The 27,694-nt window shown below is 44.6% G+C and overlaps 3 protein-coding genes across 3 annotated transcripts; 1 reads left to right on the top strand and 2 right to left on the bottom strand.

Moving 5' to 3' along the window:
* Nucleotides 1-1,578: 1,578 nt before the first annotated feature.
* Nucleotides 1,579-3,080, top strand: LOC123080876 (cationic peroxidase SPC4). Its single transcript, XM_044503818.1, has 2 exons — nt 1,579-1,973; nt 2,079-3,080. Exons 1-2 carry the CDS (start codon nt 1,668-1,670, stop codon nt 2,922-2,924), a joined length of 1,152 nt encoding a protein of 383 aa, XP_044359753.1. The 5' UTR covers nt 1,579-1,667; the 3' UTR covers nt 2,925-3,080.
* A 631-nt stretch (nt 3,081-3,711) lies between these two features.
* On the bottom strand, nt 3,712-7,690 carry LOC123080877 (thioredoxin Y, chloroplastic). Its single transcript, XM_044503819.1, has 5 exons — nt 7,392-7,690; nt 6,601-6,689; nt 5,923-6,100; nt 5,703-5,810; nt 3,712-3,949 (listed from the first exon to the last, which is right to left on the bottom strand). The coding sequence occupies exons 1-4, from the start codon at nt 7,554-7,556 to the stop codon at nt 5,745-5,747; spliced, it is 498 nt and encodes a 165-aa protein (XP_044359754.1). The 5' UTR covers nt 7,557-7,690; the 3' UTR covers nt 3,712-3,949; nt 5,703-5,744.
* Nucleotides 7,691-12,016: 4,326 nt separating this feature from the next.
* LOC123076651 (uncharacterized) lies at nt 12,017-26,361 on the bottom strand. Its single transcript, XM_044498787.1, has 7 exons — nt 26,127-26,361; nt 16,197-16,413; nt 15,944-16,081; nt 15,735-15,842; nt 14,962-15,121; nt 12,713-14,156; nt 12,017-12,355 (listed from the first exon to the last, which is right to left on the bottom strand). Exons 1-6 carry the CDS (start codon nt 26,359-26,361, stop codon nt 13,905-13,907), a joined length of 1,110 nt encoding a protein of 369 aa, XP_044354722.1. The 3' UTR covers nt 12,017-12,355; nt 12,713-13,904.
* Between the last annotated feature and the right edge of the window lie 1,333 nt (nt 26,362-27,694).

Below are 27,694 nucleotides of genomic sequence, written 5' to 3'. Positions count from 1 at the left end.
ATATCTCCATCTCCTTCGCTGCTCATCCCCCTTTTTGCGGGGAATCGGGGTTTTTATTTTAGTTCAATAGGGTTACAATAAGCTATTACAAGATCTTGAAAAATAATCTGGAGCTCTATGCAAACAACAAGCGGTGCTTCGAGTTGTCCATGCATAATTCGCAAGACAATGAGCTACCCTATTTTACGATATATCAATCTTACTCCGTTTGAACTCCCGCTCTTCCATAAAATGTTTGATTTCCTGCTCATACCCTTTCTTCTTCCCCGCAGCAAAATACGACGAGGCGGGGTACCAAAAAGCTGGCCGCACGATGCGCCCGGGCCGTTGCAAGCAACCTCGCGGCAATTGCGAGCGGACGCCATGGCTGGCTTCGAGCACTCCTCTCCATTGCCGCCGTAGCCAGACGCGCTACTCGCCATGGCTGGCTTCCTATTTTTGCTGTCAGAGCTGCACCCTGGCGATGGTGGCGGTGTTAGAGCTGTTCAAGTGATGATCGACAACCAGCAAGGCAAGGATACAAGAGGTGCTGGAACCCACTAACTGCGAAGCTGCAACTGGCCACGCGATATGCTGGAAGCAATGCCTCCTGGTGCTGTTACCAGACGCAAACCTCGCTGCTGACGCGTTCTTTTGCTGGAAAAAGCATTATTTTTTTGTTGTAACTGTTTTTTTGTTTTGCTACATCGACTGGTGCAGATTACTGCAATTTTTGCTACTGAGATCTTTTGCCGTAACCAGCGGCATTTTTTGCTGGAACTCGCTAATTTGTTTGCCACAATCAACTACTACTGGAGTTTTTGCTGCATAGATTTTTTTGCTGGAACAGTCACTATTTTTTGTTGGAACCAGCTAATTTTTTGCTTCAATCGAGTCTGGAGTTTTTGTCGGCCACGACCATGACCGCAAGGGCAGTCACTACTTTTGAGGTGTGCAAGCGCCGAACCAAGGGAAGGGGGTCCGATGCTCTGTGCGTGGTGAGGATATGGATTTGGGTGCGAGAGAAGAAGAGAATGCAAATGAAAACGTTCCCCTTCGATTCTCGTGTAGGCGCCGCAAAGTTTCTCTCCCTCATCTGCTCTGTGTCATACCGCTAAAAAAACTGCTCTGTGTCATCTCTCCTGATCCAGGCGCCCTGCCGAGGCCGAGCTCCTGCTACTCATGGCGGCTGAAGCACCTCCGCGTGCGCGTTGTCGTCGTCGTCATCGCCACCCCCAACAGCTTGGCTGCCGCCGTCGTCGTTGCTGGGTCCTCCCTGGGCTCCCGTCATCCCCCCTCGGAGCGGCAACGAAGGAGCAGCGAGGAAGCCCTAGGCACCGCCGCCAATAGCATAGCCGCCGTCAACAGCTTGGCCGCCGCGGCCGGCCTAGGCACCACGGCGTCCCGCTGCTGCCGCCTCGCACCACCGCTTTCTGCCGCGGCCTCGCACCATTGCGTCACGCGACACCCACGTCGACGCTGCACCCATGCAGGTCGCAGCCGATGCCGTCTCATGCATCCATGTGTCGCGCTACCTACGTACGTGTCAAACACAAGAGAGGAGCCTCGTCTATATAAAACCAAGGCAGGTGGTAGGTGACTGTGAGTCCGTGACACACACGAACGAACGTAGCAGAGCAGACACACACGCGCGCCTGGAGAGACAGAGGCAGGTGACAGATCGAGAGATGGTTTGTGCCTGGACGGCCAGTGCTCCTCTGCTCGCGGCAGCAGTAGTAGCGGCGCTGGCAATGGTCTGCTCGCTGGGGTCTGGGTCTTATGCGGCGGCAGAGCAGGAGGCTGCCGGCGCCGGCGGGAGCGACTTGAGGTTGAGGCAGCCTCCGATTAGGCGCGGCCTGTCCTTCGACTTCTACAAGCGGAGCTGCCCCAGGGCGGAGTCCATCGTGCGCCACTTCGTCCGGGACGCCGTCCGCAAGGACATCGGCCTCGCCGCCGGCCTCCTCCGCCTCCACTTCCACGACTGCTTCGTCCAGGTACCTTATCTACCTTGCCTTGCCTGCGTTGATTGCCTCCCATCAATCCAGTATTTGGCTCATGCATCAATGGGTGCCTCGTGCCTGCGTCATGCATGAATGCAGGGCTGCGACGCGTCGGTGCTGCTCGACGGGTCGGCCACGGGACCGGGGGAGCAGCAGGCTCCGCCAAACCTCACGCTGCGCCCCTCCGCCTTCAAGGCCATCAACGACATCCGGGACCGGTTGGAGCGCGAGTGCGGCGGCGCCGTCGTCTCCTGCTCCGACATCCTGGCGCTCGCCGCGCGCGACTCCGTGGTGGCCACGGGCGGGCCCGAGTACCGCGTGCCCCTCGGCCGCCGCGACAGCCCGCGGCTCGCCACGCCGCAGGACGTGCTGTCCGGCCTCCCCGCGCCCACCTCCGCCGTGCCGTCCCTCCTCGACGTGTTCCACAACCACAGCGCCGACCTCGACGCCACCGACCTCGTCGCGCTCTCCGGCGCGCACACCGTGGGGCTCGGCCACTGTGCCTCCTTCGAGGGCCGCCTCTTCCCGCGCCCCGACCCGACCATGAGCCCGGACTTCCTCGGCAGGCTGAGGCGGACGTGCCCGGCCAAGGGCACCGACGCGCGCACCGCGCTGGACGTGCGCACGCCCGACGTGTTCGACAACAAATACTACGTCAACCTGGTGAACCGGGAGGGGCTCTTGGTGTCGGACCAGGACCTCTTCACCAACGACGCCACCCGGCCCATCGTGGAGCGGTTCGCGCGCAGCCAGCGGTACTTCTTCCACCAGTTCGGCGTGTCCATGGTGAAGATGGGCCAGATCAGGGTGCTCACCGGCGGCCAGGGCCAGGTCCGCCGCAACTGCTCCGCCCGCAACCCCGGCACCACCGACGACGGCCTCGGGTGGTCGTCCCTGGTGCAGACCGTCGTGGACGCCGCTGCGGAGAGCTACTCCACTAGTTAGATTCTAATGCTAGAACCCGAGAGAGTAGCTGTTAATCATGTCGAAATAAAATAGTAGTGAGTAGTGAGCAAGGCAAGGCATGATGATGAGGCTGTGTGCAACCCAAACGTGTGTTCTGTTCACCAGTTAGTTTAATCGATCGATGCTTATGTTGCTTGTTCTCTCTCAGGACTCAGTAAAGTTATTATTCTGTCTGCTTTGTTTTTACCTCCCTTTCTTGTCACAAGGCTAAGAGTAACTACTCTTAACAAACTTAGTTGAAAGAAAAAACTCTTAACAAACTTAGTTGAAACACTCCACACATTGTTCAGTCGATGCCTCTGGGGCTTGGCTCCTGAGCGCACATAGAATACCCGTAGTTTCTGGAGAGGCAGAAGAAAAAGGCTAGCGAGTTAGCTTAGCCAACCCAAAGTATTATCATTAGTAACACTGGCCGACTTCAGTTACCAGGGAAACAAATACACCCGCAGGTGAAATAACATCAGAATAATCGTCCACTTCGGTTCTCACATGGGGAAAAACAACGTCAGATTTTTTTTAAACACAAAATATGTGATTTCAGAATACTCGTCGACTGACTTCGGTTCTCATGGGAAAAAAATACATGCAGTACAAACAGCTCATGTAAGCATCGGATAATCACGATGTCATATTTCCAGCAAATTGCTTAATGGCCATTCTAAGATGCACAGACGCTGGAATCGACAATCGTCCACGGTGATGATGAATTATAAAGTTGTCTTTAAGGAGCAGACTAAGAAAATATAGATGCCATGTAACAGTTAACTTGAAGTAAACCTCAGCGCTTAACATTTCAATTTGATAAATATGGATATGGTAATTTTCCGTACCAGGCAAATGGAACACCAGAGGCTCTAGTTCCAAAACAAAATCTTAGTCGCTCAAAGAATTTACACAAAAGATGCATCTAGGTGTGCGCTTCCATATCTTTGTACACCGAGATTTCAGACCGTCTCACATACTTGGCAGATCAACCCATAAGGAGGACATTCTTCGCACATGCTCTGTATGTCAAAAGCAAAGGTAGCTTTAGCTGGTAGGGATAATTATTGTGCTGCATCAAGCATGAGCTAGGATCCAATATAAAAGCAACCCAACAGTCTATATTTACAGCAATTGTCTGCTTAACTCGGAGTTACGTATAATTGATCCAGCTAAGATTATCCTGAGCTGAAACGATCAAACGCTTCACCAGTAGCATACCCAACACACATGTTTAGTGTTTCTAATGTATATTACTAGTACTTTATAAGACATAATAATAGTCATTTCTTATATTGGTTACTGTGTCCTGATCTTTCAGAATAAATACTGCACTCTTCTACATACAAAAGAAGTAAATATAGGGAAAACACAGATACTCCCATACGAATCAATTCCGTAGTACTGCTTAAGTAATACTCCAAGCAAGGGATCTATTAAAGTCAATAACAATGCACCACGTCTCTACTCATCAAGTAAGATTTCACTCCCCTGCTGTTTTAAACATACAACACACGCCGACAGACATTGCACATTGCGTACTCAACTTTTCTGTTAGAACCACATTACCTGTAAGGTAAGAAGTTTTGCACATCGCACTTGGGTCAGAACTAAAGCTTCTCTGAAAAATTAGGCTTAGGCATAGGCGAAGGGATGAGCAGATGATAATTCATGCATAATAGTGTGGCCAAATGTTTGAATTTGTCGATTGATACACATAGTTGTCTTGATTTGACGTGCAATACGCTTTTATATATAGTTTGCAATACTTTCTGTATCGATCCGCCATCTTAAGATCCGCTATCATTTTTATTACTGCCATCTGTAATGTAACCTATCCCTTACAGGAAACTAAGTGAGTATACATCAGCATGTTGACAGTGATGATTACTTAATTACAACAAGAGTTCATATTTCAGAAAACTGTGAACATCAGTTTTGGTCTGGTGGGATATAAAATCCCAGCACGTTTGGAACAGTCTTATTAACAATTTACTGTAGTGAAGTCTAGCATACGCCTGTTTTTAATCGACTCCAAACAGCAGTTGTGCCAGATTTCCCAGTAAATCCTAGGAACAGACCAGCTTGTATCAAACCAACAAGATACTGAATGCAAACATGCACAAATGATTCCCAACCTTATTAATAGAAGAAAGAAAGAGCGCAGTAGCAAAAAAAAAAGGCACTGGCATAGCTGCCTAATGGGTAGGATCAACTGGCTTAGAATCCTCAGTGAAAGAAATACAATCCGATTGCTGTAACTAATCAGGTAGATGATAAAAGTTACTGTGGTAATCTCATAGCGAACTACAGTTGCCGAAAGGCAAGTATATCTAGATTCGGCTAGTTGGGAACAAAATCATGGTGAACCAGAATAAGTAATGGACTTTTGCATAACTAACTTCGCCGATTCCACAATCAGAGTTAAGGAAGAAGGAATAATTTGTTTATAGATACATAAACCAGGATGGATATACACAACCAGTGAAAGAGTTGTCTCAGACCTATATGCCAAACAAAGTTCTGCTAATTTAACATCATTACATACTGCACAATATGTAGTTTAGTTTCTCATTTTGACAAAATCAGTAACCATAATGGGAAAGATGATGTAAAGTGAGTCATGAATCAATGCAATTGTTTCAAACTGTAGCTTTGAAGGGAATGTTTATTTTTTTGTAACTCAGGTAAAACCTCTTGAACAACAATCAACAATGGATGATACATAATTCAAATATGCAAACATAGAAAGACATGTTATGGGTAGCAACATACATTTCAGGGGGCGAAATTCCTTGCTCACAATACATGCACATGCTACTTTGGAGCTTCTAAAGCACTCTCAATCTGCAGGATTAGCTGGTCAGCAGGCAACGCTCCCTCCTGAATACCAGCAAATAACAAAAATAAAGACCAAAGCCACGTTATAGCAATTTCATTAGCACCAGTCGAAACACTATTTATAAATGGAGAAATATGAGTGATCAAAACTTACAAAGCGATAACAAGGTTCCCCGTCCTTGAAGATAATGAAAGTTGGTAATGCTTCAATCTTATACTTATTTGCAATGCTTGTATATTTCTCTGTATCAATTTTCACAATGTTAATCTTGTCACTCATCTTCTCATGCACTTCTTGAAGTATGGGAACCATGTATTGGCACGGACCACACCTAACAAAAAGAATAAAAATAAATGCAGACATACAGCATAATGGTATATATTTGCCAATCTTCCTACAACATAGCCATGCAATTTGAATCATCAACCATACTGTAATGAATTATACATGCTACGAGATCGTATCCATTTTTTTGTCAGAAGGAGAAAAGATGCACTTCTTCATCAAAGTATGTGAAAGAAATTAGCCACAAAATGCAAAATCATATAAATTAGTAAGATTTACTTTAGTGTTCATATGGTATTCATCTTTGGACTAAAGCAAAACTAATACGGTAGCACTTTAAGAGTCCACAAGATGAACATTAAAGTAAACAGTTAAGAGCTTGGTGGTACTTTCTGAGTAGGAACAGGACATGCCACCACCAAACTCGGCTCCATAAGGTTTAACACAATGATAATGGACATAATTTACAGTATATCTAGTATAGAGAAGAGATGTACTAGGCCATATATACATTCAGGAGCACTAGCTTTGCTAGCGGTCGCTTACCAAGTTGCATAGAAGTCGACCAGTAAAGGCTTTTCAGATTTCTCCAATAACTCTTCAAAGGTAGAAAATGTTTCCTTCTTAGCTTTGACCTATAGGAAAAGATATAAACAACAGAAAAAGTAAACAAAAGAAATAGACATACTTTAAATGCAGCAGATAATTAACTAATTACAACAGAGTAGAATGTTTCTTTTTCATTTCTATGATAATGTCTGTAGAGGGCTACTGTCTAAGAGGGTTGCACCATTGAGTATTTTAGCAGGTGACTAGCCAAAAATAACATAGCTACTGATGGCTCTTCACCTACATCAAGTTAACAGCCTAGGAAGAAAACAGACGAGTGACAGAAGAGTTTATATTATATCTTAATGTTTAATTTTTTTAACAGTTTAATTTTATTGAAGGATTATTTGTTCGAATTGTGAATACATTTGTAAAAAATAATACTATTTATAGTGTGGTTTTCACAAATCTTGAACCACTGTATTGAACTTATTTTGTCTATAAGTTGTACTATATGTAATAAATCGTGGCACTCCCAGAACTAACATCCTAGGCCCACCACTGTCATAGAAAATATATGTTTAACATCAAACTATGTCCTGCTAGAGTGCTACACCCAATTCTACTCTTACTAGGATTGAACTTGACCTCTGAACATAGTACACAAAGCTTCCCCCTTGGCTTCAGATTTTACATGGCAAAGCAGAGATTTTATCTGGTCCAAACTAAAATTCCCCACTAAAATCCCACGACCGAACGGAAGCGGCCCAAATGCACCGAGTACTCACCAGGAGCGCGGCTCCCCGGCGAGGCGGCGCGGCCTCTCGCCTGAGCCCGACGGCCGGCGGCGAGCGGTGGGGCGGTGCCCACTGCGAGGGGCTCGGTGCCGGCGAGCGGGCGACTGCGGCGGCGGCGTAGGCGGAGGGGGCGGCGGTGGTGGTGAAGGCCGCCATGGGTGGGGTCTCCGTGGCTAGGGTTTTGGTCGGCGGCGGCGCGTGTGGTGTACCCGCCTCTCTTATCTGCAGTGTGCGCGTCCTGGTTCGCTGGGAAGAAGAGGGAGGGTGACGTGGTGGACCGGTTCGCCACGTGGACCACACATCTTACCGAGTTCAGCCTCTGTTCGTCGGATCATCTGGCCATCGGTGTTGATTCGTTCGATCGGCTCATTTTTTTATCAAACATATATACAACACCATACATATATCTGAATTAGCACAAATGCCTGTGTGTCGAGATATAAAAGAAATAGATAGCATGCTTTAATCAGTGGCGGAGCGTAGTGGGGACAATTCCGAGCCCTGGCCCCCCTTCCAAAAGAGAAATTTATCAAATACACTTACTTATCTGCTAATTGCTCTACTAATCGTCCGGCGTCTCTAATCATCCTAGCCTTTTCTATGCCATATACACTCATTTGGCCCCTCTTAATATTTGATTCACGCTCCGCCACTGGCTTTAATGTCTATTGCTACAGTGCATGAATGTGTGGCTATTGAATAAGTAGGAATGGTTACTTGTATTGGTCAATTTCTCTTTAACCCAGACGCTTGTGGTAGTGATTTAGTCAATCTTAAGACTTGCCAGCTCAGTCTATCGAAGATGCTTATAAGAGCGTGGGTGCGTTTATACGGATGTACGTGCTTGTGACTTGTGACTGCCTCCATCTATGTTGTGTTTCTATTTTTCCTAACCATTGCATACAACAATTTAATGTGTTTATTTATGTGTTGCACCAAAAGGAAAAATAATCAAACATTTTCAATGACTCGTTTATGTTGTCACTTTTAAAGTTCGTCAACGTCCTAGCTGATGATAGGATTTTTGGCGTTCATAATTAAAAAAATTGTGAAGCCACATTCAGGCTAGTCGTAAAGGCACTAGTGCAGAACCGGGTTATAGCACCGGTTCGTAAGGCCCTTTAGTGCCGGTTCTGTAACCGGCACTAAAGGGTGGGGACTAAAGGTCCCCCCTTTAGTACCGGTTCTGCACGAACCGCAAGCTAAAGGGCCACCACGTGGCACGAGCCAGCGTCAGGGGAGGGGAGCCCTTTAGTACCGGTTGATAACACCAACCGGTACTAAAAGATTTATTTTTTATTTTTTTTGAAACAAAGAAAAAACAGCCCACCTACTGGGTCGGCACAGCCTGCATACGACTAGAAACCCAACCTCTAGTTGGGCCAGGATGCAGGCCCGTACGGCCTAGTAGGCCCCATAGGGCAGAAGGCTTGTAATAGGCTTGTAATAGGCCCACAAAGGCCTGCTTAGAGAGGAGCTCGACACGGTAGCCGCGGCGGGGCTTATAAACCGGTGCGAGCTCCTCTCAACTAGCGAGGTGGGACTAAACATTGTGCACGGCGGGTGGCAGCGCACCCCTTTAATAATAAGGAGAAAGGCCTATTGATAAGACCGTATTATTAATCTTATCAATAGTCAAAGGCGGTCTTGAAAAACGCATTAGGCCTTATATAGATGGAAGGAGAAAGTACCCTTCTTCATGCTCCCTACAACACCTTCATAGATTTATGCTTAAAGATTTTTAAACCCGTGCTCAAATACATGCAAATTTTCAGCTCGATTAAAAATTATTCGCAGTGGGCCGATCGAGTGCCTGCTGCACCGCAGCAGCAGCTACCCAGCAGCCCAAATAGTGCTAGTCGGCCCCCGCATTTGGTCAAGCTGGCCAAATCGGCCCAGCCGCAGTCCACCTTTACCCCGCTAACAACCCTAGCGCTAGGGGAGAGTGTCTCTGCTCTATCCCCATGCGCACTCGCTGCCGCTCTGGCGAGCCGCTGCTTCCCCGTCGAATGGCCCCCTGCCTTCCCCTCTTAGGTCGTCTCCCTCTCCTTCCATGGCTTCTCTCCCTTGCGTCTTTCTCCTCGGCGCCTCCGGCCACCGGCGCCGGCCGACCACCCGCACAAGGTCGCCTACCTCCGCCCCCAGCAGGGCTCTGTCCTTCTGCCGCTTCGCCTCGTGCACCCTCCAGCGTTGCTCGGGACAAACGCGGGCTGTTGCTAATATGTATATTTACAGAGTGCGGGTTAAAAACCAAAAGACGAAGGGACTTTTTTGTAAAAACACCACGACGATGAACCTGCCAGAAGCAATGCGTGCTTTATTAGTAGGTAAAGATTATCCGTCAAGGAGCACAAAGATCCACAATGCGACCCAAGAAACAAATGCAACGGACATCAGAATGGTCTTCAACTCCACAAAAGTCACAACTACAATCTGATGTTCGCCATCATCAGCCACAAGCTCGTAGCACCCAAGAACACCAAATGCCAAAAATGGCTTCGAACACTACAGTAGAAGCCCACGCTGGAGGTGGGACAAAGTCGTCGCTGAAATTCATTCGGCTGGGGGCACACCCCAAAGAAATCTTCCTACGGACCCACAAACCAAACCTGATGGAGATGGAAGGGCCGCCGTCTTGAAGTTTGACGAAGAGAGGACATGGACCTTGCGCTCCTCTAGGCATGAAAACTTCAAAGCACAATTATTTCGGGCTTCGTGGCCAGCACCACCGTGAAAAGCGACAACCCAATAGATATGAGAGACCAAATCCACGGGACGCACATTGCCGGCGTCGGAGCGGACGCAGACGAGACGGGGATAGGCACAGAGGGACTTATTCCAAACTCGCCAGCGCCTCCACTGTCCGGACACCGGCAAGAGGACACACAAACCTAGGCTACTAGGACCTAATCCTAGCAGATCTGACGAGAGCCCCAGTCCCCCCCCCCCCGGGCACTTCGCAATGCCTAGAAGGTCGCCAAACGGGAGGGAAACCTACGGGGTCGCCAGAAGGAACTGTGGAGAAAGCAAGCCGCCTTCTAATTTGTTGGAACTGCTTGTGGAGCGGTTAGGAAGGGAAGAAGAATTTTCTCCAACATTATATTGAATGATGATTATCAAAGATTTTTTTTTAGAAAAGGAGGATGACCCCCGGTCTCTACATCTGGGAGATGCATGCGGCCACTTTATTGATTATTCTCGAGGACCTTACAAAGTATTACAACAATATGCCTGAATCCGCCATCTTGGCAACATATGCTACTACTCCTATCCATATGATGAAGGGATGCTAACTGGGCCAAATACCCAGACTACTCACCTAAACCTATCATCAAAAGTCGGAAGCCCCAGCCAAGCCACATACCGGGTCTGGGGCACAAACCGGTCTGACGCACTCACATGTGTCGTCACCGCCATCTTCCACAGGTCCGTCTTCAGAGAAGATATTGAGGCTTCTACCTTGTCAGGCCACTCTGCCATCGACCCCACCATGACGCCAGACAGCCACCTCCTCCTGCGCGAGTCCATCTACACGCATCGGGCACCGAGTCTCCGCTGCGTCACGCCGCCGAGATCCACCGTCTTCGATGCGGAGGAGGAAACATCGCTCCACCTCTAGGCGCATCACCGGCCACCTACCGCGATGTCGTGCAAGTCCAGCTCTGGGAAAGCACGCAGGGAATCACGATCTTCAAGACGACGCCCTCAGGAGGGGAAGCGACGTATCACGCCATCGTCTGGTCCTGCACCGCAGGTCCTGGGCTTTCACCCGAAGAAAGTGACTCGAGAGTAAAGGAGGTCGGAGAACTCCATGACAGCCCCCAGGAGGAGAGCGACATCCGCAAACACCGCGCCGTCGGCTTTCGCCCGAAGCAACCCTACCTCCGCACCCTCACGCTGCCGGACGAGGATGGGGGAACCCCATCGCCGCCAGCATGCGAACCCACTGGCCCAAGCACCTCTTGCGCGGCGGCGACGCCATCACCACGCACGACCACCAACCTCACCGCCGGCCGAAGCTAACCACTACAAGAAATATGTCAACTTGCGACCATCACTATTGTCACTGAAAGGTCATTGTTTTTCATTTGTAACCTTTTTTTGACCAAAAACAGAAGGTCAAAAGCTGGCGGTCGTAAACTGAAATTAACGACCTTCTCTGTGAGAAGGTCATGGAATTCCACGACCAAAACTAAAGGTCACTAGTTCAATGACCTTCTGTTTTGGTCGCTAGCTGTCTGCCCAGGCCACGTCGGATCCGACGTGGCAAAATTGCGACCAAATGAAAAGGTCGTTGACAAGATTCAGCCTGGTCCAGTTCGGTGTTTTACACGGGCCGAGCCCATTAATTCAGCCTTTTTAACATATATTTTTTCTGTCAATTTTTTGTTGGGCTCATGGCCAAGCCCAATATGGCAGCCTTTTATTATTGTTGGGCTGTGGCCATTTTGTCTAAACAATTTCATTTTTCTTTTTTTATTAAATGGGTCCACTAGTCAGATGGGTTCCAGTTGTCAGGTTCTGGTAATAGGTTTCCATTTGCCATGTTGTGGTAAGTGGGTCCCATCTATCAGACTCATATTCTTCATATTTCAAGCAGTATTTAGATTGGCAGAGACAAAAACACACATAATACTTAAACAAGAGCAACCAGATCACATAATACAAGCTCTATCCATGCCACTACAAAGGGCCATGTGTAATACAATACTTTCCAAGCTCTACAAGTGTAACAAGCTCTACAATTGTAATATAGTACTGTTTCACAAGCTCTTGTCATGAACAACATACTGGACTCGCTGGACTCGCTCGTATTTCTAAGCAACTTCAATAGGACAAAAACTTCGGTAGTCAGGGCTGGGACCGTAGTCAGATGAACAACACGTCGGACTCGCTGGACAGCGATAGTCAGGGCTGGGACCAAACAAAACAGCAACATGGCTTCCTTTGTCATCCTGTTACTTGAATCAGAGAAGAATGAGAAAAACTGGGGCAATATATTATGAACAGACCATTCAAGAAAAGGACATTTATTTAGAATGATAACAAAAATTCAGCTAGTACCATGCTTTTTGTTGTCGATCTAGTTAAAATGAGATACTAGTTCATATAAGAAACAGAGACACAATATGAATATGCATGGCACAGGTGCAGGTTGTGCAAAAAACTGCACTACAACACATTGCGCCTAAAAAAATACCATTCTACTATCACGACCATACATTCAACTGGCTAGATCTAACAATACTCGTCAGCACACGCATACTAACATCACAAAGGCAGGAGAGAATAAAGGGAACCAAGGGAGATACCTGTGGATGATAGCGTCGACGATGATCTGGATTGAGTTAGCATTGATGAGGAAGTGGATGATGTCCATGATGTGCTTTAGATGCACACAACCATGAGCTTCTTGCCACTGTTGCATCCGTCCGCTCGATGATGGGTACCAATGCATCCAAGTAGAACAAAACCACCAACATTAACCCACAGCTTCAAGTACAAGCAAGTATATATCAAGTGGCAGTGAAAACAAGTTGAGAAAAACACTATAAATATCTATTTCATGTCATGCAGAGTTCAAACCGAACAAACCTATGCATACGAAGGTGAAATATTACAAAGAAATCACTCATCAGGTAGCATGCATACAAAATCTCTGTGTCGGCAGTAGTAAATACTCTCTGTGTTAGCAGTAGTAAAACTCATGCAGTACCAAGTTAACAATTTTGAGTCAGAAAAGCTAGAAGTGTCTCTTAAGAGAGACCAGAACTTAGATTCGGTGCACGGAACAGCTCCCTTCCGTTCCCAACAGCAGCAAGGTACTGGTGCTGCTGCCGTGCAAAGAAAAATCTTGTAAGCATGATAGAAGGCTGGGATGGCAGGAAGTGAATATCCTGTCTTACAAGATGAGCAGTGCACCAGTTACAAGCATGATAGAAGGCTGGGTGAAGAACATACGAAACTGAACCAATCAATTCAAAGGGCGTATCCTGTGTAAATGATGCTAGCAATCTCAGTTTCATGCATATATATATATATAGCAGAAATTTTATTAGATAATCCTAACTCCATACTTAACAGATCTTCATTCCTCAAAATACTCAACAGAGAGTATTCCCTGCCACAAGCAGCAAGATGAGTGGAATTTGGGCAAGATCCAACGAGGTGTAGGGCTACTCGTTGGGTAACTAGTACCTGGATGTATGGAGTGAGGAGGGAGAGCTGCAGCATACTAATCTTGGGCGTGAAGAGTGGAAACTACCATATATTGCCCAAGAGTTGAACCCAGGTTTGACATGCATGCTGTAATTCAACTCCATTGGTTGTCACAAAAATAAGATGCAAATCAACACTGTTTTGTTTGCCACTGATTGATGAAGCTACTAATCAGGATTAAATGCAGACAGTAGTAGTAGCATAGCAGTATACACACACACACACACACACATATTAGTTTGACTAAACTGAACCATCACCACAAGTCTGCATACAATGAAGTTACTAGGTAGGGATCATATAACATGAGGCAGATGGATGATTAGCAAACATGCTAGGTGGCCAAGAAATGAACAACATATAAAATACTCCTACTACTGTAGTAGTTAAGATGATGAGACAAAGGACATCAGCATGCAGAGTTCCTGATGCACTGGTGTGGCCCAACTCGGCTGCACCACACCGAGGCACTGTTGTTCCATCGAGCTCGACCATGTGCAAGGCTTCATCATCGCCATGGAGGTCCCGGTGGTCGTCCTAGTCAATGGAGTGTGAACCTTATTATTTCATTTTAGAGAAAGCGTTAAACACAAATGGCATGTATATGGATCACTGTGGACAAGCAAACTTCGCTAATAAATATGAACAAGGCCTACTATAGCATAGCAGGTAAGGAGTTAGATTAACTCAAGTATTGGTGACTAATAGACCTATTATTTCATTTTAGAGAAAGCCTAAAACACAAATGGCATGCATATAGATCCCAAGGACAAGCAAACTTAGCTAATAAATATGAACAAGGTCTACTATAGCATAACAGGCAAGTATTGGTGACTAATAGACCTATATTAAGAGTAAACAGAACTAGCTCGGAAAACAACTCTATAGCACTGATATTGATGCATTCAAGTTACTACCGTTCAAGCGTGCATACATATCATAATGTTCCAAGTATGCATACACATTTGTTCATCTTATATAACAGAAAATGGAGCTAGGTTCTCTCCAGGATTATAGCATTTGTACAGTAATCCTGTAATATTGTACTATCTTTGCTTAGTGAGTTGCAGATCGCACCATAATATCCATAAAGCCACAATATCCTGTAATTGTTGAATGACTCATGGTACAACTTGCATTGTTAAAATGCAATGAACCAGGATTTGACTTACACATATGGTTAAAGAATCAAACTTAAGGAATTAGTTAGAATCTCATATCACCCATGATCCACTGATTTAGACTGGTATTATATCTTACAAATCAAACTGAAGAAGTTAATTTCCAGCCCAACTATAGTCTCAGGCCAACTACTGTAAGATGCAGGGAGCAGAGAGCTCACCATGGCATGTAGTCGACATGGAAGAGGCAGCATGTCCGTCCAAGCAGAATCAGCAGCACCAACAGACGGGTCCAGAGTTGTCGCCGCTCCTCCTTGTGGATGCCAAGGTCGGAGGCGCCGGATCCGTGCGGGCATCCACCTCCCATCCTTGCAATTAAAACTTTAAACTAAAATTAAAAGGCTCCATTTCCAGTTAAAGCCCTAAACTGAAAACAGAGGTAGCCGGAGTGAGAAATTGTTTTTGCAATTTACCACAAATTTCGCGAAATTATGCAAGAACGTGTGCAACGAATGTTCAAGTGTTTGTTGACACTTGATAGACCGACTTAATCTCAAGTTTACTTCTCTTACATAAACCAGAGCTATATCAGGATTTCAGAAAATCATGTCAGAACTCCTGAGCACAAGGAGAAAACATGTACTGTGCATAAATTTATTTCTGAATCCTAAATTTAGCCATCATATGTGAGAATTCAATTTTATCAATCTCTGAACTCTAGTCTAGTCTGATTCCTGAAAGGGGATATGAATCAGCAAAAGAAAATCAAGGGCCCCTGCCCTCCCACTTTCCTAGAACAAAATGAGTACATGAGCAGCAGCTATATAGGACTGATGATGCATGTACTACCTGGGAAAGAGCCACTTATGTGAGTTCACTTGTTAATTGGCTAGTTGAGTTCTACTGATAACCTACAGAGCAACTAAAACTGTGCTGCTATATATATACACCAACAATGTGTAAGGCAGGACCATGGCAGGGATCTAGTTCTCACCCAGCAGAGTCCCTTTGGAGCCGATCAGCTCCCCACGCAAGCAGCTTCCGGATACAATCCAAGTCCCTGTTGTGAGCCGCCAAATGCAACGACGTGCTACAAGGGAAGCTGCAGCAGCAACACATGAAGATCAGCATTTTGCAGAATAAAAATAACCAATGGAGCTGATTCCCCAAACTGACGAGGCTGGCACCGATCGGCAACATTACCCATATGATCCGGTCAATGCCGACACGATGGCGCCGTTCTCCAGCAGCACCTGCACGCAGCCCGGCCAGCCTTGCCTGGCCGCGAGGTGCAGCAGCGTGGGGCCATCGTCGTCCCTGACGTTGACGAACCGGACGTCCCTGGCCGCGAGGTGCAAAGGCAGGTCCGCGCATGCACCGAGTCAAACATCAAGATCTGATAAGGGTTCAGGCCAAGGATGGGAAAGAGGCCAGTAGGCAGCACGCAGGCACACACCTAGGAGACGTAGGAGCGCAGGTCGGAGAGGAGGCCCCCGACGGTGGCGGCGTTGCGGGCGTAGGCGTCGGAGCCCCGGTCGAACGCGTCGGGCAGGACCGAGGAGGAGGCCGGGTCTGGAGGAGCGAAGGACCTCGGGCCAGGGGCAGGCCATGGACAACGGCGAGCTCCACCGGAGGGAGGTGGCGGCGGTGATCTGGAAGGGAGGAGGTGAGCTCTCACTCTCTCTCGATCTGGAAGGGATTGGGATCGGTTCGGTGGGTGGGAGCGGTGGGGGCGAGGAGATGAGGACGAGGGAGGAGGAGAGGGGATCAGGATCGATGGGGGCGTCGCGGAAGGAGGCCGGGGACAGGGAGGAGGTGGCAGCAGTGGCGGCGAGGAGATGAAGACGAGGGAGGAGACAGACGGCGGCGGGTGGGTTCTCGGGGAGAGGGGGAGAGAGATCTGGATGGAGTGAGGAGAGGGGGCTGCTAGGGTTTGGGTTTGGGTAGAGAGGCCTGAGAGGTGAGTGAGAGCCGTTGGATCCATCGGATCTGACGGTTCAGATCGGCTACATTGGATGATCCGTGTGAAGAGCCCTGATTGGTTCAAAAATTTTATGATTTAAAATAGTTTCTAAGTACTAAAACTAGGAGGTTTTGTGAAGCAGCTATCAAAAATATTTTGCAAAACGGCACAACTAGATTTATCACTCAATTTAGACCACATTTTATGGATGATCACAAATTTGCATGCATTTTTAATCTTTCTATCTATTTTAATCATTTTCCGACTGCCCAAAATGAGTTTTTTTAAGGACCTACCATATATTTTTTGCAAAATTGGACCAAATCAATTTTCTAAAATAATAGGTCATATTTAATGCACAATTGACCAAATGGTTGGGTGTCAAAAGTTTTGATCCACCTCTCGTGAAAAAGACAAATTTCCGCTGATTTAGGAGGAAGCGGGTCATATTTGAACTGCAACTGCCTCATAGTTTGCTCTTTATTCCTCAAAAAAATCATTTCTAAGTACATGAGTATCTATTTAATTAGAGAAACACAAAAAGTATTCCAAGATTCAGCCACTAGCTAGGAACGGTCAAGCCCGCCGTTTTGACCGCGTATTGAAACGGCCATGAAAAATTCAAAACAAAAATCAAAAAATGGAAAACCTTCGCATTGTGTCATCATAGGTGACCAAGATTCCAGGAAAAATAATAAACTTGTGATACAGAGATTATTTTTAAAAAGTGTTCTCAGAAATGACCTATCATGCGTGAAGATTCATGGCTTTCAAGCCAAATGATCAATCTTATGGCCACATTCATGGCATAGTTTGTTCAAATGATCTCATATTGTGCACAAGGGTGCATCTTGGAATTCCAAACAATGTTGCCTAAGGGAGTTTTCATTTTCTTTGCACGGAAAATTCATTTTCCATTTTTCGAGTGCCCGAAATGAGGTTTTTTTGTGAAGGAACTACCAAATAATTGTTGCAAAAATGGACCAAATCAATTTCATAAAATACTAGGCCATGTTTAATGCACAAATGACAAAATGGTTGGGTGTCAAAAGCCTTGATCCACCTCTCGTGAAAAAGACAAATTTCCGCAGATTCAGTAGGAAGTGGGTCAAATTTGAACTGCAGCTGCCTTATAGTTTGCTCTTAATTTTATCCAAAAATCATTTCTAGGTACATAAGTATCTATTTAATCAGAGAAACATCAAAATATTTCCAAGATTCAACAACAAGCTAGGAACGGTCAAGCCCGCCGTTTTGACCGCATTTTGAAACGGGCATAAAAAATTCAAGAAAAATCAAAAAATTGGAAAACCTTCGCATTGTGTCATCATATGTGACCAAGTTTCCAGGAAAAATAATAAACTTGTAATACAACAATTATTAAAAAAAGTGTTCTCAGAAATGAGCTATCATGCGTGAAGATTCGTGGCTTTCAAGCCGAATGATCAATCTTATGGCCACATTCATGGCATAGTTTGTTTAAATGATCTCATATTGTGCACAAGGGTGCATATTGGAATTCTAAACAATGTTGCCTAAGGGGGGCTTTCATTTTCTTTGCACGGAAAATTCATTTTCCATTTTTTGAGTGCCCGAAATAAGGTTTTTTTGTGAAGGAAATACCAAATAATTGTTGCAAAAATGGACCAAATCAATTTTATAAAATACTAGGCCATGTTTAATGCACAATTGACCAACTGTTTGGGTGTCAAAAGCCTTGATCCACCTCTGGTGAAAAAGACAAATTTCCGCCGATTCAGAAGGAAACGGGTCAAATTTGAATTGTAGCTTCCTCATATTTTGCTCTTTATTTTTTCCAAAAATCATTTCTTTGTACATAACTATTTAATAAGAGAAACATCAAAAGGTTTCCAAGATTCAACAACTAGCTAGGACAGTCAAGCCCGCCGTTTTGACCGCATTTTGAAACGGGCATAAAAATTCAACAAAAAATCAAAAAATTGTAAAACCTTCGCATTGTGTCATCATATGTGACAAAGTTTCCAGGAAAAATAAGAAACTTGTAATACAGCAATCATTTTTAAAAAGTGTTATCAGCAATGAGCTATCACGCGTGAAGATTCACGGCTTTCAAGCCAAATGATCAATCTTATGGCCACATTCATGGCATAGTTTGTTCAAATGATCTCATATTGTGCACAAGGGTGCATCTTGGAATTCCAAACAATGTTGCCTAAGGGAGTTTTCATTTTCTTTGCACGGAAAATTCATTTTCCATTTTTCGAGTGCCCGAAATGAGTTTTTTTGTGTGAAGGAACTACCAAATAATTGTTGCAAAAATGGACCAAATCAATTTTATAAAATACTAGGCCATGTTTCATGCACAAATGACAACATGGTTGGGTGTAAAAAGTTTTGATCCACCTCACGTGAAAAAGACAAATTTTCGCCGATTCAGTAGGAAGTGAGTCAACTTTGAACTGCAACTGCCTTATAGTTTGCTCTTTATTTTATCCAAAAATCATTTCTAGGTACATAAGTATCTATTTAATCAGAGAAACATCAAAAGGTTTCCAAGATTCAACAACTAGCTAGGAACGCTCAAGCCCGCCGTTTTGACGGCATCTTGAAACGGGCATAAAAAATTCAAGAAAAATCAAAAAATTGGAAAACCTTCGCATTGTGTCATCATATGTGACCAAGTTTCTAGGAAAAATAATAAACTTATAATACGGCAATTATTTAAAAAAACTGTTCTCAGAAATGAGCTATCATGCGTGATGATTCATGGCTTTCAAGCCAAATGATCAATCTTATGGCCACATTCATGGCATAGTTTGTTCAAATGATCTCATATTGTGCACAAGGGTGCATATTGGAATTCCAAACAATGTTGCCTAAGGGAGTTTTCATTTTCTTTGCACGGAAAATTCATTTTCCATTTTTTGAGTGCCCGAAATGAGGTTTTTTTGTGAAGGAAATACCAAATAATTGTTGCAAAAATGGACCAAATCAATTTTCTAAAATACTAGGCCATGTTTAATGCACAATTGACCAACTGGTTGGGTGCAAAAGCCTTGATCCACCTCTGGTGAAAAAGACAAATTTCCACCGATTCAGCAGGAAGCGGGTCAAATTTGAACTGTAGCTACCTCATAGTTTGCTCTTTATTTTTTCCAAAAATAATTTCTAGGTACATAACTATTTAATAAGAGAAACATCAAAAGGTTTCCAAGATTCAACAACTAGCTAGGACGGTCAAGCCCGCCGTTTTGACCGCATTTTTAATTGGGGCTTAAAAAATTCAAAAAACTCAAAACATTGTAAAACCTTCGCATTGTGTCATCATATGTGACCAAGTTTCCAGGAAAAATAATAAACTTGTAATACGGCAATTATTTTTAAGAAGTGTTATCAGAAATGAGCTATCATGCATGAAGATTCATGGCTTTCAAGCCAAATGATCAATCTTATGGCCACATTCATGGCATAGTTTGTTCAAATGATCTCATATTGTGCACAAGGGTGCATCTTGGAATTCCAAACAATGTTGCCTAAGGGAGTTTTCATTTTCTTTGCACGGAAAATTCATTTTCCATTTTTCGAGTGCCCGAAATGAGGTTTTTTTGTGAAGGAACTACCAAATAATTGTTGCAAAAATGGACCAAATCAATTTCATAAAATACTAGGCCATGTTTAATGCACAAATGACAAAATGGTTGGGTGTCAAAAGCCTTGATCCACCTCTCGTGAAAAAGACAAATTTCCGCAGATTCAGTAGGAAGTGGGTCAAATTTGAACTGCAGCTGCCTTATAGTTTGCTCTTAATTTTATCCAAAAATCATTTCTAGGTACATAAGTATCTATTTAATCAGAGAAACATCAAAAGGTTTCCAAGATTCAACAACTAGCTAGTAACGGTCAAGCCCGCCGTTTTGACCGCATCTTGAAACGGGCATATAAAATTCGAGAAAAATCAAAAAATTGGAAAACCTTCGCATTGTGTCATCATATGTGACCAAGTTTCCAGGAAAAATAATAAACTTGTAATACGGCAATTATTAAAAAAATGTTCTCAGAAATGAGCCATCATGCGTGAAGATTCGTGGCATTCAAGCCAAATGATCAATCTTATGGCCACATTCATGGCATAGTTTGTTCAAATGGTCTCATATTGTGCACAAGGGTGCATATTGGAATTCCAAACAATGTTGCCTAAGGGAGTTTTCATTTTGTTTGCACGGAAAATTTATTTTCCATTTTTTGAGTGCCCGAAATGAGGTTTTTTTGTGAAGGAAATACCAAATATATGTTGCAAAAATGGACCAAATCAATTTTACAAAATACTAGGCCATGTTTAATGCACAATTGACCAACTGTTTGGGTGTCAAAAGCCTTGATCCACCTCTGGTGAAAAAGACAAATTTTCGCCGATTCAGTAGGAAGCGGGTCAAATTTGAACTGTAGCTACCTCATAGTTTGATCTTTATTTTTTCCAAAAATCATTTCTAGGTACATAACTATTTAATAAGAGAAACATCAAAAGGTTTCCAAGATTCAACAACTAGCTAGGACGGTCAAGCCCGCCGTTTTGACCGCATTTTGAAACGGGCATAAAAAAGTCAAAAAAAATCAAAAAATTGTAAAACCTTCGCATTGTGTCATCATATGTGACCAAGTTTCCAGGAAAAATAATAAACTTGTAATAAGGCAATTATTTTTAAGAAGTGTTCTCAGAAATGAGCTATCATGCGTGAAGATTCATGGCTTTCACGCCAAATGATCAATCTTATGGCCACAGTCATGGCATAGTTTGTTCAGATGATCTCATATTGTGCACAAGGGTGCATCTTGGAATTCCAAACAATGTTGCCTAAGGGAGTTTTCATTTTCTTTGCACGGAAAATTCATTTTCCATTTTTTGAGTGCCCGAAATGAGGTTTTTTTGTGAAGGAACTACCAAATAATTGTTGCAAAAATGGACCAAATCAATTTTATAAAATACTAGGCCATGTTTAATGCACAAATGACAAAATGGTTGGGTGTAAAAAGTTTTGATCCAGCTCTCGTAAAAAAGACAAATTTCCGCCGATTCAGGAGGAAGTGGGTCAAATTTGAACTGCAGCTGCCTTATAGTTTGCTCTTTATTTTTTCCAAAAATCATTTCTAGGTACATAAGTATCTAATTAAGCATAAATACATGGTTTGGTGGTGATACGTTGAGGTTTGGACGGTGGCCCAGGGCCCCAACTCCAAAGCGCGTAGACTCGCATGCCCGCCGCGTGGTCACCGCGTGACTGTGGCGTTGCCATGCGTTCTGGGAAGCCTAGGCATGTCTAGTCAGTTTGGCACTCCCCGGGTAGATGCTTGGAAGAAAATAACAACAGAAGATTCTGACGAGGAGACCGAACGATGCTCAAACATGAATTAGCAGCCAAGTGTTTGATTAGCGTAACGGGAAATTCACAAGGCCAATGGGCCTGAGTTTTGGCTGAGGATGATCATCTACTAGGGAGACTGTCTTGGCAAATTTTTAGCTCAAATGGAGGAGTTTGGATGGCATAAATATGGATGTTGAAGCTGGGCTCAAATGGATAAGTGGATTGAGCTGAAATTTGGTGGAGTATGGTAATTTGGGCATAGTAAATCATTGTAAAAAGTTTATCCCATTTGGATAGTCCTAGCTTGTACTTCCTTCACAAAGCTTCTCTCTGGATAGAAACTTTAGAAATTTGTTGAGGAAGATTTAATAGGCAAATGGAGCTGAATATTGGAATGTGGCAATGATTTGTATATGTAAGATGGCACAAAAAGTTTGAGGATAATAGGAGGTGTCTAGATAGAACTTGCTTTGCAATGTGCCAATTTGGACAGAAAATGGAAATTGAAGCTGGGCTTACATAGATGATTGGATTATGCTGAAATTTGGTGTAGGGGGTTTCTATAGTCAGGGTAATGTCCTGGTAAATTTTCAGCAATTATAAAGCAACATAAAATGTAGTTGCTTCACAAACTGAAAATATTACCAGAAACAAAGACTTGATGGTGAGCTCACATGTATTGTTAGATAGTGTTAAACTTTTGAGTAGAGCTATGACTTTGGCATATAGAATATGTGGCAAAAATTTAACTCATTACGATATTCCTATCTTGTGTACTTCCTTCACAAAGCTTCTAAGTGAATAAAAACTTTGGAAATTTGAAGATTTACTAGGAAAATAGAGCTGAATATTGGCATGCGGTAATGATTTGGTATGGAAGATTGACCAAAAAGTTTGAGGGCAATAGGAGTGGTATAGATAGCACTTGCTTTGCAATGTGCCAATCTGGACAGAAAATAAAAATTGAAGCTGGGCTCACATAGATGATTTGAGTGAGCTGCAATTTGGATGAGGGTGATAATTTGGGCATATGAAGACACTGTATCAACTTCATGCCATTTGGATGTGCATAGATAGTACTTCCTTCACAATGCTTCTAGGTGGACAAAAACTTTGGAAATTTGCCGAGGAAGATTTACTGGGCAAATGGAGCTGAATTTTGTCATGAGGCAATGGTTTGGATAGGAAAGAGTGCCCAAAATTTTTGAGGGCAATCAAGAATATAAAAATAGCACTTCCTTCACAAAGTGTTGTTCTGAACGGACAGGGAAAATGAATATTGTTGAATTATATTTTAACTAGGCGAGGAAGGTTTTTCACATATTTGAAGAAGATATGATCCAAAGAATTTATGATAATTTTTTTCGGAATTTTGGGACTAACGGAAATATAGGTTGCTTCACAACCTAAGGCAAAAATTGACACATGGACATGACACATAGGCAAAACTGATGAGGTGGCGCCTAGTCATAGCAATCCACCACAACTTACAAGGTTATGACCATCTATATTGGTCATGACCAGCTAGAAAAAGGTAGCGGATCAGTGTTGTCTGCTTTATGACCATTTCGTGTAAGGAATTATGACCTTTCTGACAAAAATGGTCATTATAGTATAGGGTTTGGAGGCCCCCGAACAGCTTTTGACCAATTAGTCTCAAATGGTCATAGATATATGACCAATTCTTGCAGGGTCACTGACAGAAGGTCACTAGTTGACATATTTCTTGTAGTGAATGGGCCAGATCGGCCAAGCCCACCACCGCCAGATCTGAAACCTCGGGACGCCATTGCGTCGAGGCAGCCACGAGCAGCCGGCAGCCCATCACCTGCGAGAGGACAAGGACGCCGCGCCGGGCAGCCGCCACGCCGGCCGGAGACGCCGAGGACGAGACTCCCACCACCACGGGCTCACACCGGCAACCTAGGCCGCCGAGCGCGCGGAGATCCCCGCCGCCACCGTCCTCCGGCGCGGGCTTCGCCCGGCAGACTCATCCGACGGCGGCGGGAGGGGGGACGTGCTGTAGAGGGGAGCGGCGGCGGCATACCTAGGGTTCCCCCGAGCCACCCTGGGGATGACGCGGGGGTCCGGGGGGGGGACCCTAAAAGATGATTATAAAAGATGATTGAGACATGTATAAGAAGAAATAAGAGAGATAAGTGAATGGAGCAAAGTGCATTGATGTTGAGCTGGGGTATTTGTATCTCCCCAACATTCATGTACAAATCTCGGTTACATTGTTTGCATCCCTTGAAAGAGACATGCTGCATGTCCAGGATGTTTGGCGTTTGGATAACGCAGAGATTCTAACTACTAGGCAGTTTACCCTATAGAATATTTTAATAGAATCTAACTGCTCAATTAGCCTAATGAGAACATTGAGTGTTCCTAACACTCCCCTTTAGAAAAACTTCATCCTTTGTATATTTCATCATAATGAAATTCTTCATATCGTGTCGAATGTTCAATCATCCTTAGTTGATCTCGATAGTCTTCGATCTTGAAATCTTGATTGTATAGATTACATCTTCTCAAAATCCTGTAGGAAAATACAAGGAGAAAACATAGAATTTTCATATATGATGGGTACAATAATTGTCCCATTAAAACTTTTATTATGAGAAATCTGTTGGAAAAATCATAACGGAAGAGTATAATTTTTATTATCGAATGATAATTAATGAGTATAGTTCTAGGAGTTCCGCCCCTTCACTTTGCAAAACTCATAGTTGTCTCGTACCAATGCCATGAATGCACTTTTCAAATGCAGCTGTTGGTAAAGACTTAGTGAACAAATCTAAAAAATTGTCACGAGATTTTACTTGAAAAATATCAATCTCTCCATCTTTCTGCAATTGATGAGGAAAAATTAGTTTTGTAGAGATATGTTTTGTGATATTACTTTTAATATATCCCATCTGCATTTGAGCAGCACATGCAACATTATCTTCATAGATAATGGTTGGTGATTCTAATGAACCGATACTGCATGATCTTTGAATATGATTTATCACTTTGCGGAGTCATACACATTCTCGTGACGCTTCAATTAATGCAATTATTGGGGAGTGGTTAGTGGAGGTTGCTACTAAAGTCTGTTTTGTTGACTACCATGAAATAACAGTTCCACCATATAGAAATACAAACCTTGTTTGTGACTTGGCATTATGAGGGTCAAAAAGATACTGAGCGCCAGTATAACCAGTCCGAGTCATGTCTTGATTTTTCCGGTAGAATCTTTAGTACCATGTAAAATATCTGTAGATATTCTATACTTCGGTCCAATGACGTTTTGTTGGAGCTGCACTATGTCAAGCCAGTAAATTAACTGGAAATGCAATGTTTGGTCTAGTACAGTTTGCAAGGTACATTAGTGCTCCTATGGCACTGAGGTATGGGAACTTAGGTCCCAATACCTCCTTGTTATCATCCCTAGGTCTAAAAGGGTCTTTCTTCATATCAAGGGATTGGACGACCATAGTGTTTTGGATGGATATGATTTATCCCATGTTGAATTTTTTTCCAAATTTTTCTGAATATAAGTAGGTTGATAAACGAGTATTCTAAAGAAAGGTGTTGAAGTTGTAAATCTAAGCATCATTTGATTTTTCCCAAATCTTTCACGTCAAACTCCATCATTAAATGATCTAGGAGCTTGATCGGACAAATTTTCAGAGCTCAAACTTTTTTTTTGAGCAGTCAACGGGGGGCGATCACCCACTTGAACTCAGTTTTATTGATAATAAATAGACAACGGGTCGATAAATACACAGCTCCGCAGAGCCGAGAGAGAGAGAGAGAGAGGTGTATCGACTATAGATAGCTTCACACCACAGCAGCAATGGGGCACAGTCTATGCGGGAGGGGGCTCGGACCACCCACAATCGGAGGTGCTCCTGGATCGAGTGCCGCAAATCAAGATCCAAAGCCCGGATGCTATCGAACATGATCTGGTTCTGGGTCTTCCAGACAACCAAAAGGACACAACACATTGCCGTGCCGAGAAGCGGAGGGCTCCAGGAGGGGTGACAGGCGGTGAAGGCACGCCAAACCTTTTCCACACAGCGATTCACGGGCATACTGTGACGGCCGAGGACACGCGCCCACATTGGTTGTAAACGGGGGCACTCGAGGAATAGGTGCATGATTGCCTTAGGCCGCCCGGGGCAAAAGGGGCAGTCGTCATGCTCGAGGAAGCCGATCCGATGTAGGAAGTCCGGCGTATGAGTGTTACCATGCCGTAGAACACATGTGAACACCTTAACCTTGACGGGCATGAAGCCATTCCAATTGAGGTCATGCAGGGGGAAGCTCATGGCCAAAGCTCAAAACTTTTACGCTCACCGGTCTATTCATCGTCAATGGCAGATCCACCACATGCTTCATCTCACATTGGAAAGGATCGCCATCTTCACCTCACACGACATGTCACACTACATCCAGGAATCAGCCTAGTTAATGTCCAATGACTGAAAAAAGTGCTGAGTAAATAGGCAATTTTTCGACTAATTTAATCCACAGATAAATTACTAGCATGGCATTGACTAAATTAACGACATACTGATTCTGAAACATGCACGTACTAAGCAAACAGTAGACAAATCTACACATACTGCTAGTACTGCTAATACGAAAATAAACAGGAGCGGGATAAACATGTTATACCCTCCAGTAGGCCAGGCAGAAGCTGTGGGCAGCAGCAGCGGCATCCTTGGCGGCCTTCTTGTCAGCTTCAACCTTCTCGGCGGTGGCACGTTCGGCGTCGGTGGACATGGTGATGATGAGGGCAAAGCGGGTGTAGAGGAAGTAGACGAACAGCGAGCAGTCGCGTAGTCGCTTCCCAAAAACCTATTCGCCTCTCTCCCATATAGGAACCGGAGAGACGGGGTTTCGGAGACCTTCTCTCTCGTCGACCATGTATGCGGCGGACGCGATGGAGTCACCGGCGGCAGCAGCAACAAAGGAACAACGTGGGCGGTTCGCGTGGGAGCAGATGTGATCTGTTCGTGGCGGCTAGAGTTAGGAGACACCGCACACTTATATAGGCGCAGCCGCATGGAGAGACGTGGGCTCGACCCATGTCCGAGTCCATGACAGCCCACGATCTGACGTCTCAAATTGTGGCCCAGCTGTCAAAAACTCTTCGTTAATGACTGGCAAATATAAGTGCGTAGGTGTGAGCTCGGCTCGGCTCATTCCCGCAACCCGCGGCGCGTCGTGACGAGGCATGGCGTGGCGAGGCAGGCGGCGGAGGAGGAGTGCGCGAGGGCCTCTTCTATTCTCAAGCCCCGACAACATGCAGAAGAGAATCCCTTATAAAGAGGTCCAACTCCTTCTCCACTAGCGGGGTGGGACTAAACTTCCCACTACACCTAGTGCCATATAACCCACATGGGCCCTTAGAGATTTTCAGAAATTGCTAGATGGGTCTAAAGCCCACCCCAAATTTCAGCAATCCCCCACCAGATCTTGAGGGCCCATTGTGTCCTCTGTTCCAATTGATGTTTCGATATACCAGTGTTTCAGTGAAGACCTGTTAAGGTTGAACTTCACCTAGAACAAGTAGCTACACTCCTTCACAACTGAACAATGGACTATGGCTTGAATTGTCAGTTTGGCGTAAAGAAGTTTCACCACATGTCTTACTAG

This window comes from Triticum aestivum, chromosome 3D, assembly GCF_018294505.1.
Source record: "Triticum aestivum cultivar Chinese Spring chromosome 3D, IWGSC CS RefSeq v2.1, whole genome shotgun sequence".
Lineage (NCBI taxonomy): Eukaryota > Viridiplantae > Streptophyta > Magnoliopsida > Poales > Poaceae > Triticum > Triticum aestivum.
Note: the sequence above shows the minus strand (reverse complement) of the source record. Positions and strands in the feature narration are given on the sequence as shown.